Source organism: Colossoma macropomum, unplaced genomic scaffold (genome assembly GCF_904425465.1).
Source record: "Colossoma macropomum unplaced genomic scaffold, Colossoma_macropomum, whole genome shotgun sequence".
NCBI lineage: Eukaryota > Metazoa > Chordata > Actinopteri > Characiformes > Serrasalmidae > Colossoma > Colossoma macropomum.
In genome coordinates this window covers 28904963-28918243 of record NW_023494803.1, presented here as the reverse complement: position 1 = coordinate 28918243, position 13281 = coordinate 28904963, and the positions used below count along the sequence as shown (strand labels likewise).

Below are 13281 nucleotides of genomic sequence, written 5' to 3'. Positions count from 1 at the left end.
CCCAAGAATTAACTTGCAGCAAAGAAAGGATGCCAGGCGTCTAGTTCAAGCAAATAGGTAGGTTTAAAAGACGTTCTTCCTGAAAACATTTCTATTTTGAATATTTCAAGCATTCATGTCATTTTTAAGGTCTATAAGTGCTTATTTTGCAGCTGATTTTTGCATATTTTGAATAAACAATGGTCAGTTCGGTTTATAGCAAAATATTAATTAAAAATGAAATAAAACATAGATGTTCTATGGCCCACGGATTTGTTGAATTTTTTTTTAATATGGCCCGTTTAGAGTTTGGCACCCCTGGTCTATTCCATAACAACAGGTCTGCTTTAGAACATTTTAAACTTTTAAAATGGGTCTAAACGACCTTTTCCGCTTAGCTAATTTAAATTTCCATCATTCAAACTGTGTCGTATTTATTACTGTCATTTTACAATAACTAATATTACATAATGAATGACAAAACAACTAATAATATTCTATATAATATTCTAAGTCCTGTCGAGTGTCAGTTATAGTCACACCTTTCAGATTAGCGGTTGAACTTGAATACCAACGCTGCATGTTCAACTGAAAGTCCTCTTGCAACAGGTTTACAGCAAAAGCACAACAGCGCCCCCAACTGGTCAAGAAATGGTAATCACAGTAAATTTGAAAAATACTGTCAATAAAAAACAAGAACAGGGGTGTCCAGTCCTGCGTGGCTGCATGTTTTCACTGGAACAGTTGTCGAAGATGGAGACCAGCTGATCAAACAAGTGGAAAAGGATGTGCTGTAGCTTGTGTGGAATGAAAACCTGCAGACACATCAGCCCTTTGCAGAAAACATTGGACACTCCTGACCTAGAATACAAAAAATTACTACTCAGTCATAACCTCACGTTTTTTTTTTCTTTCTTCTAAAGACAAACCTAAGATACACAACCTATTTTAACCACTTGTAATTGGCAAGTTTGCTAGCTGTTTACTGTTTCTATTCTGGACATGGTGCATCAAAGAAATAAAGTATGATTAAAAAAAAAAACAAAAACCATCTGTGGTATTCATGTTTTACAACAAAAGCCAATCATGACTAATACTGCTGCAGATGTCTTTTATTTAGTATCAACACTAAATACATAAAAACAGATGCAATGACCAGTAAAGTAACAATCCAAACAGTACAGTGCTGCAAGAGAACAGTGGTACATCACAATTCACATGAAAATAGTGATCATAACACAGCGCATAAACTACTGCAAGATTTGATACAGTGCGTATAAGTGCTCCATGGTGATGCTGTCGATGCTGATTGTATAGACACCCATCATCCAATGTCCAGGTGAAGTATCTCTGCATAGAAATAGCCAATAATAAAAATTCTCCATACAGACAAGTGGATGGGTCTGGCTGGCTATGATGCATTTACTAAAGCATGCTACTAGAGTGAGAGAACATTAAGGGATGAAAACGCAAAGATACAAACTCATGAATTGTGTCTATATAATATAATATAGAATATTACACAACATGAAAAATAACATTAAATGCTAATTTAAACCTGAGAAAAGCAGTTTCGGTTGGTGTGGCTCTGTACTACAGTACAAAGAATATAAAACAAAACAATGACAGTGATAAAATGCAGATCATTAGATTTGTTTTGTGTGAATTTGAAGGTATGCCTGTCTCGGGCATTCCAACCACATTAGAATTATAACCATTTATAAACCTTTTTTTTTTTACATGAGCAAAATTTGGCTATTTCTAAAAAGGTTGTGTATTTTTGTGTTCTAAGTTCAGAGTTGATTCTATGTCATTTGCTTCTAGAGTCTGTTGCTGTTGCCTCTCAACATGAGGACTACAGCAGTGCGGCTTTCAGTAAAGCAGGATATCAGGTTGAAATTGGAATTCAAGTATCAATCAGACATAGCCACGACATTTGTTCTGTCAAAGTAACTTACTTGGCATGTTTTTAAGAAGCAAGAAAACACTGATGAGCTTGGAAACAGGCCACAGAAAACAAAGCGGAAGACTGCCAAACACATATCAATCAAGAATCTTCATTTTGACTACTGAACAAATGAACTCTCCAGAATGTAGGCACATATGTTTAAAACCACAAAGAGATCAATACAGATGGTTTAGATGGTTCATCACAAGATGCAAACTGCTTGTAAGCTCCAAAAACAGAAAAGCTAACAAAATGACGGTAAAGGAAAGCATTAGAGAAAAAACAGAACAGCTCACGATCCAAAGCATAACAAACCTTATATTTGTCCATCTGAAATACTTCTCATTAAAAATTACTCAACCACTTTAACCTCATATACAGCTATTTACTAAACTGCCATGCAAAACACAATTAAGTCCCTTGCCATGGGCTGATCTCCAAGTGGGAAAAAAATTAATTTGAATGTCCCTCCATCGAGTAATTCACACTTAAAGTCAAGGAACTGACTTCACCAAGAGGCCATTTCATTCATTTCAACAGCAAAGGGCAAAACTACAAGAAGTAAAAGCCTATATTAAGCTTTTAAACATACTTTTAATTTCCTATTTGTGTATGATACGCTACTTGAGAAATGAATGAGATGGCAAAGACAGAAGAATACATGGATAACTGCAAGGTTAAGCTGTCTGGTACCAGATTTTTGACCAAACTGCACACTTTCATTTTATTGACAATGTATAAACAGTGAATTGTCAGTCTACATCTACTGTAAAAAAAATAAAAATAAATAAATAACAGTTAAACGCTAAATAATCAACTCTGATTCAAAAGGAAACACATAAGAGCTTTTTATATGCACACAGCAGGCAAACAAGCACTAGCGTACTGTGAGTGTCCATTTTTTTCTGACTGTCAAACAGATGAAGTTGTTTTTAGGCAGTAATCTAGCTCTCGAATCCAGCTTCCAGTTCTGTATTTTTGTATTCACTGCTAGTTACCTGAACCATAGATTTAACTGACTGGCCACCTAGCATTATACCTAGTAGTGATTACAAAATCCAGGACTTAAGCTGATCTGGATCTGAAGACCTTGGACTTGGGCAGATACCTCAAAACAGGTAAGCTGTAAAATGCAGGGGTGCTTGTAGGATTTCTTCTAGTCAAACAGGCTATTTAATTAAGGCCATACTGTAATAGAAGTGGCCTTTCTTTTGTATGTAACACACAGGTTGTTTTTAAACCCTGTTTATCTTACCTGCATCTTTAACAACAAAGAGTTACCAGTCCCTCCACTGGAAAAACTCATCCAGTTCAGGTTTGCAACCTACTAATTAATGAAAAGAAATAATTAATAAAAAGCAGGGCATCCACTAATTTCTCACAGCAAAACTAAGTAAATGCTAAGGAATTTCCTACTACCATCCCTAACTGTGGTCAACACTTGGCTTTCTACACCACATAAACCACTACCAGAAAAGTAGAAAAAAAATTTGTTACAAAACACACACCCACTTTAGATTAAGAAAACAAAACAGTAAACAATTAGTCTAAAGACATTTTAATTTACTATTTAGTTTTCTAGAAAAACATTGCAATGAAAAACGCATGATCTATGCCTTCAAATAGAGGTGGGCAATATGACCATATTTTAACGTTATTGTGATAAATCACATCACAATATGCTTTTCTGAACATTGTCGGTACTTAAAGAACACTAGCCAACTGCATGTTTCATTACAAAAAGAGCAAAATTAGTCCTGTTTAATTGGATTTAGTGTGGCGTAATGTGTAAAATGTTGGGTAAAAAAATCATTGAATTCATAGTTTTTATAGTATTTTTAATACAGCATTACTAGTTCCTTTTTGTCTGTTCCAACTTAGAAAACTCAAGAAAAAAAAAATAATATTGTGATACAAAACGTGTACTGTGAAAATGCCTTCATGTATCGTGACATTATATTTTTGCCATATTGCCCACCCCTACTTACAAAAAAAGTCAAAGCATTAAATTGCAAATACCCACCTAAATCAGCCTGTGTAGTTGGCACAGTTGAATTTAGCTCTGTGACCCCTTCTTGGTCAGGTCCATAGTTCGTCAGTTGACTGTTTTGGCAACACTTGCCATCAGTTCCACTGAATTCTTCCTTGCTTTCTGAAACATTTTTCAGTGTAAGGCATGATGCATCACCACTGACAGCATCAAGATCTGTAGCACTGGCATGTCTTTCCCTCACCTCAACCTCATTTTTAACAGGCTCTTCATGCAAGTCTTCATTTTGTTTAAAGGTTTCTTCACTTCCAAAAGGTGAATCACACTGAGGCTTCATGTCACTTGTCCTGATGTTTTCTAGAGAATTATCAGATATTACATCAACTATATTCTCGGGAGCAGGCTGGCCATTTGAAAGTAATTGCACAGAGTTGGCAGTCAACAGAGGATTTCCAGGGCTCTTATCATAAGCAAATGCAGAAGCACTCCAAAAACCTTTCATCTGCTCATTTACAATACATTCCTTTGAGTGGACTCTGACATGATGTGAAAGAGAAGGACTGTCCAGAACATTCTGAATCTTTTTAACTGTCACTTTCAGGGGCTTATCCACTATAAGCTCACAGAATTTGTCTGTAGCGTTATCATTCCAGGACCCATCTGAGAGGCTGAATCCTTCCAGTTGACACAGAAATGCTTGAAGAGGACTTTCCCGCAGACGGAGAGGCAATGGCTTGATAGAGTCTGCTTCAACTTCAAACTCATTTCCAAAATCCACAAAAAGCACATACATGGTATTTGGAGATTTTTTAATAACCTGTGCACGGTACCACATCTCATCAGTGAAGCGAGCTATGCAAGTGTCTCCTGGGCGCAAATGATCTCTCTCAATAAGATCCGTCTGTGCAGAGTTTCCGGTTTCTTGAGCAATCGCAGAAATTTTGTCAAGTTCCTCAGAATTTGAATGCTGGCACCAGAAGTAATCTGGTCCAGCTATGGATGAAGCATATACCTCTACTGTCTGTCCTACAGAAATCTCTGATCTCTTGAATGGCAACGAGAAGGTGTCTGTAGTCTGTATCTGTTTTACTTCAGAGAGCACTTGCATTGGAGAGGCATTCTGTAGTCTACTAATATCCAAATCATCCCATTGTTCAAGTGGAAGATCTTTAAATGAGCCATCTAATGTACTCTTCTCATCAGCAATTTTGACTTCCCAAACAGTTCTGCACTCCTTGATAAACTTACAAAACAGCCTCTTTTCACCAGCCTTCTCAAGTACATTAATCAGCGGAGATGTTCCTTGCTCTGTTCCCATCTGTATACTGACACAATCTTCTGCATCAAGACAGCAATGGATGCTGAACCTTGGAAACTTCAAAAATTGCTCATCGAGCTTGCACACATTCATGGCAGGAACAGCTGCCTCATTTCCAAAGTCTATGAATTCTACATGAACGTCCTTCCCATTAGTATCTTTGATGACCGCACGATACCAAGAGTCATCATCAGGAAAAACAGCTTTCACTAAACTGCCATGTGAAACAGAATTAATCTCAATTTGGTCACTGACTGACAAAAAGGTAGAATTCAGCTCTCCTGTGAGAGAAATTAGACATTTTTCATCTTTTGCTAACTGTACAAAGAAACTGGAGGTGCTATTAATGTGTGAAACATAAACTTCTGAAACAAAATCTTGTTCAACGGCTGTAGGTGGGAGGTCTGTAACTTTAGGAAAACACTGTGTTAATGGACGAGAACCACTCAGAGTCACTGCCATAGGTTTCAGAGAAACCTCATCAGCGATTTGTCCATAGACTTCAGTGGTGCAGCCAATCCAGTAATCTTTCATGAGGCCATTTATAAGGCCCATGTTGCACTCAACTTGGACATTATACTGAGGAAAGTTAGAGACGTCTGAGGTCATCTCAACATTTTGAACACTAACGGTCAGAAGCTTATCCACCACAAGTGCACTGAATCTACTAGCAGCAGCATCATTCCAAAATCCATCTGTGGGTTTGAATCCTTCCAACTGACAAAGAAATGCTTGAGGTGGGGCTTCCAGTAGGCTGGTAGGTACTGCTTTGACTGATGTTGGGTAAACTTCACTCTCATTTCCATAATCTATGAAAAGCACAGAGACTGAGCTCTCACATTTATTAATAACTTGTGCACGGTACCACATGTTGTCATCTGGGAAAAGAGCCAAGCATAAGTTTCCTGGGCTCAAATGATGTAACTGAATAAGATGTGTTTGTGCAGAATTTCCACTTTCTTGAGCAATCACAGATATTTGGTCAAGTTTTTCAGACGCTGCATGCTGGCACCAGAAGTAATTTGGTCCTGCAATGGATGAAGCATACGCCTCTATTCTCTGGCCTACAGAAACCTCTGGTTTATTGTAAACGCCTGGACAGGCATCTCCAGAGTTGACAGTCAGCGGTGTATCACAAGAACTTAATTTAACAGCGCATTCCATGTCTAATAATGACTCAGCCAGCATCACACCTTGATCTTCGATGCTAACCTGCCAAACAGATGCTTTCTCTTTGATAAAGGTGCAAAGCAGTTTTTTCTCACTATTTGTAATGGTGGCTTTTTTAAATAATTCTGTCTGCTCTGTTGTCCATTCTCTTATTCCTTCACCATCACCTACAGTAAGACAACAGTGAATACTAAATCTGGGGTATTTGAGAAATTGCAAGCCTAGTTGTCTCACTTTCAAAACTGAGAGCTTTGTCTCATTTCCATAGTCAAAGAATTCCACTTGAATTGTGCAATCATCAAGTTTGTTTTTGACAACTGCCCTGTACCAAGCGCCATTACAAGGGAACTCTGCCTTTACCAAGTGACCTGGCAGCAACTGGTTAAAATCAACCGGTGATTCACAAAACTGTGAGCAATTCAGTTCATTCACAAGAGAGCATATTTCACTCTCTTCACTTACGAGCTGAATAAAAAAACTCGATGGGCTACTGCAGTGGGAAACATATACTTCTGAGACAAAATCTCCTTCAATAATTCTTGAAGGAAGGTCTTCCAGTTTTGAACGAAGGGAAACCACATGTTTGTCAGGATCTGTTTGTTTCTCTCCTTTCCGAGATATGAAGGGCCCACTTGCAAAATCAGTACACTGCACTTTTTCAACTTTCTTGCCTGTAAAACTACTTGGATCAGCTGATTTTGGTGCATTTCTACAATCCTTAGGTGCTTTTAGTCTGGAGTTAGATTGGTCTCCTCTCCACAAAGGTTCTGTGAATTTAGGTGACATCATGTTTGCCTCTCCTTTGGGGTTATGTTCCTTTTTTTGAATTTCTTTACATTTCTCCTTCACTTTTAAATTTATGTTTGTTTCGCCATCATGTAGTTCCACTGATAACTTTCCAGAAGGACTTTTCCCCATTACAGTGGCAGTAAACGTACAGTCAGTGGCATGAGTTTCAAACCATTTGTTGAGCTCTGAGGATTCTTGTAATGTTATATTGAAAAGTCTGAACTGGACAGCCTGAAAGGGGATAGACATGTTTGCACTGTGCTGAGCAGGCAAAGGTAAAACATCAGATTCATCTAAAGTTACGACATCACCATAATCTACAAAATGCACCATGATTTTTGGTTTTACAGCTTTGATTTGTCCTCTGTACCACTGGCCATCATTATATCTTGCCACACACATCATTTGTGGGGAAAATGAATATCTGGTTCGCTGTGCCACAGCACAATACTGCTGAATGTCTTTGTTCAGTTTTGCAACCAGGGCAGTATTTTGTTTAATTTGACCATAGAAGTGGTTGACACCTTTCACACAGGTTATCCAAACCTGTTCCTCTGCTCCTACATTGATACTGTGTGTTGAGAGAGCATGTATGTCATTCAGAACACAGGGTGCTTCAAGAGATTCCACTGCTGAGATATTTGCTTCTTTTTGAACAAATGCAGCGCACAAATTCGGAGCTAGAGATTCAATATCCACCATATTGAGCACTGCACCTTGGGAGTCATACATAACTGCATTTACAGTGCATTTTAAAGAGACATTGCATAAGGACACTGGGGAAATAAACTCAAAGGAGTCTGACAATCCACTATCACTTAGAGCTGTACTTTCACAACTTCCAGAATGCATCCTGTTGAATAGGCTGCACTGGAAAGCTTGGCATTTCAACTTTAGAAATTGTGGCTCAATAGGTCGCAAATCTTGCAACGGCACTTTCAATAGTTGCCCATAATCAACAAGGCGCACATCAACATGAGGGGTCAGATAGTGGTTTACAATCTGTGCTCGATACCACATCCCATCATCTGGATGATGTGCCACACAGATTGATCCTGTGGGCAGCTGGAACTGACTGCATGAATAACGTCTTTGGATATTTTCCATTAACATCTTGAGACCTAATAGACTACCAGCCATTTGGCACCAAAATCTCTGGTCATTTTCCACATATGACACATTAACCTCAATGACAGTTCCGACTGTAAACAAATGTTCATCAAGTACAGATTCCACTTTGCATGGATAAAGGTCAGTTGGTAGACTTCTGTATATCCTTTCTGCAGGACTGTCTCCTGTTGTACTCAACTCAGTCCTAGGAAGTCTGCACACCTTGGCATTCTCAGGAGGCAACAAGTCACGTGGAACAATACAAGAGCCGAGGGAATGACCTGGAGTTGCGTATCTATGCTCATCTTTGTGGGTTTCTTGGCTTTGAATCTCAGAAGGGGAGCCAAAGTAAGCTCTATCAGGCGCTAAAAGACATTTCTCCTGGATAGCAAAACTGTTGTTAATGTTCACATTGTCATTTCCATGGAGTGTCACATAGTAAATACCATCAGACAAATTTCGGTACTCAAATTTCCCAACAAAGATTTGATTCAGCAAAACTGATTTCAGACGCTCAATCTGAGCTGTTGTCCAGCCAAAACCTTTGTCTTTTATACCATACAGGGAGCATTTATACGTTACAACAGGTAGTCTGAAGAACTTCGCAGATAGCGTTCTGATGTCTCCCACTTTGACAAAATCTCTGATTCCATAATCAACATGAAACACCTTGGCAACATCAAACCCAACATTTTGCTGTAGAATGGATCGATACCATTTGCCATCACTTCCTTTGGTGGCACAAGGAGATCCATCAGATGGCCTTGACGCTACAGCAGCAGAGGTGCTTTCGCAGTATTCCTGAATCTGCTCACTCAGCTTCTTCAGTTCATGCGAGAAGACATGCAGTTTGCAGAAAATGTGCAATGGATTAATTACTTGTGTGACCTCCACTGCCTCGATGGTTCCCAGCAGCAATTCTGGGTATAAGTACTGATTGACCTTTTCAAAGTCACTGGCATGCTCTGTTTGAACATTTGTCAATGCAGGATCAGGCCTTGCACAGGAAACACTATCTCTCGGTGAATGCAGAGAATTCACCACAAGGATTTGAAACTCTTCAGACGGTATCTTTCTAGCAAATCCAAATTCTTGCATTTGCTTGAATACACTTGGAATATCAAGAAGGATGATTCTGTAAGACATCATCACATCCTGAACACAACCACAGACAGTTTTGCCAGACAGAGACTTGAGAAACTCAGAGGCAGTTGGAGACCATCTATTTTCAAGAGACAGTGGTGACACGCTGGCCATGATAAAGAGCTCCATCATGGGCGGTAGGTTGAAAAAGCTGCTCTGACCCCATGCCAAAAAACTGTTTGATACCCAAAGTGTTCTACCATCATCAATTAGAAAAACAAGGTATTTATCTGCACATCTTGAGAGTATCCTTGCTCGATGCCAGATTTTTTCTTCTTCGACAAGACATACGTCACCTGGGTCACCTTCAAAATCACAATCTCGTTCTTTGTGGATTTGAATTTCTTTTTTCATTTGCTGATATATTTCCCTCATCAGTTGTCCATGGTTGAAATTGCCACCAAATTCCACAAAGGCACAGTGGGGTTGCAAGTTTACCCTTGTAATGTGGACAGTTACATTTGATCCTACTGTTGGCAGCACATGACGTGAACACATCTTGAACAAAGGTCCCTACATCCAAGAGCACAACCAGGGACACTCTACCAGGGGCCTTTAAAAGGGAACAAAAGGGGTGTATTTTGTGAAAAACAATGGACCATTTCATGACATATTATAGCGATGGGCTATTTTCTGGTCTAATTATGCCCATAACATTCTTCAAGTTTCTAGAATAAAAAAATGAGGAAGGAGTCACGCATTCCTGGCCATTTTTGAGATAGGGTGTTCAAGAAATGTTATCATGCATAACTACCCAGATAGCAGACAGTTCTGGGCCGATTATGGCTTTCATATGTGAGTGTTGGTTGACTACAGATGAAATACAGCTGCTTATGGTTTTGCCTTGTTTTTTTTTATTTATTTTTTATTTGTGGTCTAATTCTGGCATGGATATTGTGGGCCAACAATATAGTTGGGCCAGATCTGTGCCACAATCAATATTTCTACTCACTTTATATTGTTTGGTCCAGATCTGGGCTGAGAGCCCAGCTGTAGACTGGGCCATGTTGTGGGACAAATTAGCCATGTACCACAATAAAATAAATAAACATAGATAATAAAATCACACAAATCATAAAAATAGGCCTAAAAAGTATCAGATAATACAAGACATAAAAATAGTTCTGAAAAGGAAATTTGTTTTTTCCAATATGGCAGCCATTTCGAACATATTGAACACATTTTCAGCCCGTTAAAGTCTTAAATAACAGCATAACTTGAACGCTTTTTCCCCCTCTCGTACACCACTAAAGAATTATGTGCTTGAAATAAACAGCAGTTGTGCACTAGTATTGCCTGTTTTGCTTTGGCGTTAAACGTATTATCGTGTAACAGTTAATGACAAGCTTGACTTTCTCCAGAACTGTGCAGCACCGCTTCTGTTAACATTTTTAAGCAACATCTTTAACCCAACGCGTCGTTTCACTCACCTGTGTTCCTGTAACCTCATCATAACGATGTTAACGCCGACTCCAGTTCGTCATTTTCATTGGTTTCCTGCCGAGTATGCAGCGTTATCATCGTAAGCTGTTTGCCACAAGCACGTGATCGATTACGTCGAAGCTCGTTACAACCACATGACTGCGGATAAAAACGCGCGAATCTGGCGCAGTCCACCATTTTATTAGAGTCGAGTCTTAAGTTTTTATTTTTTGTTAAAAATGGAGTCTGCTTTCGAAATAATGTGTACAATAATCAAAATTTCAGGAGCAGCCCCTTTTAATGTGTTAACATTATTTCTCAAAAACAGTTTAAAAGAGGTATTTATATTCTCAGCTTTATTCTCTTGATCGAAACACTCTTATGAATGTGGTTCATCAAGGGTTCTTTAGTAAAGACAATGAGGACCCAGACAGCGAGCACATATCGGTCCACTGGTTTGATAAGGTTGGCACCCCACCGGCTATTTGCCACTGCCGGTCCACCCTCGGACCACCCAGATTATTGTCCTGCATACAAGATCTAACTAGTTTTTAATCTCCTCAAACAGATTTTAAATTCACTGAGCTTTTCATTTTAGGTAAATAAACTAAGACAAATATTACAAACAATTGAGAGAAAAAAATAATGACTAGGCCTAATGTGAAATGATTTTATAGAAAATGTTGTTGCTGACACTGTTAAATTATTTTACTGATTAAAATGATTTACTAATTTACAATGTATAACTAAAGAAAGCTGGTAAAGTAAATTGGACTATAAGTAGAAAATGAGCAATAAGTGGATTTTTGTCTAATACTCTGCTTAACCACCAGTGGGCCGCCCAGAAAACACTGAGCAAAACGCCAGTGGACCACCAGCTTTGCCATTAGCAGGCCAACTGTGGTCCACTACCCTCAGGGGACATGCCAAATGTTTATTCCCAGATGTACACATATCTGTGTGATTACTTTTTATCACCAAATACCACATTCAGGAGAGCAAAGGTAGCAAAGCTGCTTCTAAACATTTTCTAATCTTAACATTTTGCCAGTAGAAATTAATTTTATACTTACATATCTTAAACTCATTAATATTACCAAAAATATTAAATTCTTGAAATATTATGAGCATTTTGTATGTATCCCATAAATGTGCTTTTCATATTTATGCTCTCCTTTTCAAATTTTTAATTTCTATTTTAGATTTATTTTAATTTAGTCTATTTTATATTAGTGTTTTCCTTACGCAATATAATTTGTTTTGCAGTTGCTTTCATATGTGCTTGTATTTTCATAACTGTGTAAACTCTATAAACTATGTGCAATTCCCCACCAATAAATAAATAAATACATAAAAATAATAATAAAATAAAACCAACGGTGGGTGTGGCCAGTGGGTGAGATACCTGCCAATCATTTTTGACTGCACTGCACCCAATCTTTCATTACATTTCTATTGTCAATCACTTATTCTGCCCACCACCAACCAGAAACAAAACAATAAAAATACATAATAGCAGTGAAAGAATACTTAAATTTTTTTCACTACATACATCTTCAAAACAGAGCATAGAAATACAAATTACAAAACATCAACATTTTAACATTTTCTAAAATATTTCCACAGTTTACTAAATTACACAATTCACTTCATCTGCATATAAAACAATATAAATTATCTTTCTAATTAAAAGTTCAACAGAGTTCAGGGGAATGTCTTTTTCCCTTGAGTGTCCATGTCCTCAGTCTTTTGAGGTTACAGAGTATTTGTTTAAAAGCAGTTCCCACAGATATCTCCCACTGCTCCAGATTTTAATCAAACAATAAACCAATAAAAAAAAATAAAACATTTTAGGAAAAAACTCATTAAAGCCTCTTTTCCAGTGCATGGTATGGCTCGACTTCGACTCGCTTTTGATACCAGCTACTTCGTTTTCCACTGCAGGTACAGTAACTGTCACCCCTCAGTGTAGCTAATCGTCAAAGCGACGCTAAAGGAAACTGCCGACGTGAATGAGACAAACTTTGTTCAGAAGCGGCTGGTGGCAGCGAGACAAAAACTGCTGAAAAAAAAACAGGATAATTTGGGAAATACAACATCTGAGTCTAGACGAGTTCAGTCAGGTTGCTCAAAAAAGGCGACACAAGAGGGTAACTTAGCTAACGTTAGCATATGTGTTTAGCAATTCTCTCCGACCAATCAGGAATCTGTAAATTTTTACGTCACCTTTTGGTATCAGCTCAGCTCGCTTAGAACCACGACGGAGGTAGTGCCAAAAATAGTACCCGGTACCAGATATGCCTAAAGGAAAACCGAAAAAGAGTCGAGTCGAGCCGGTACCAGGCAGTGGAAAAACGGCTTTAAAAATCAAGAATAGTTTGTCTTACTCCCACCAGACAGCGCACTGTTGAT

General features: G+C 38.3%; 1 protein-coding gene across 1 annotated transcript; it reads right to left on the bottom strand.

Moving 5' to 3' along the window:
* Positions 1–3361: 3361 nt before the first annotated feature.
* LOC118823201 (tudor domain-containing 6) lies at positions 3362–9945 on the bottom strand. The gene is made up of 3 exons (XM_036592636.1): positions 7242–9945; positions 4162–6044; positions 3362–3376 (listed from the first exon to the last, which is right to left on the bottom strand). Exons 1-3 carry the CDS (start codon positions 9943–9945, stop codon positions 3362–3364), a joined length of 4602 nt encoding a protein of 1533 aa, XP_036448529.1.
* Between the last annotated feature and the right edge of the window lie 3336 nt (positions 9946–13281).

Excerpts from the sequence above, each read along its gene's own strand:
- LOC118823201 (XM_036592636.1), bottom strand. The coding sequence starts at position 9,945 with ATGTGTTCACGTCATGTGCTGCCAACAGTAGGATCAAATGTAACTGTC. Across the intron at positions 6,045-7,241 it reads TTTAAAAGTGAAGGAGAAAT|ATTATGGAAATGAGAGTGAA; the intron begins GTAAAGAAATTC and ends TGCTTTTCATAG.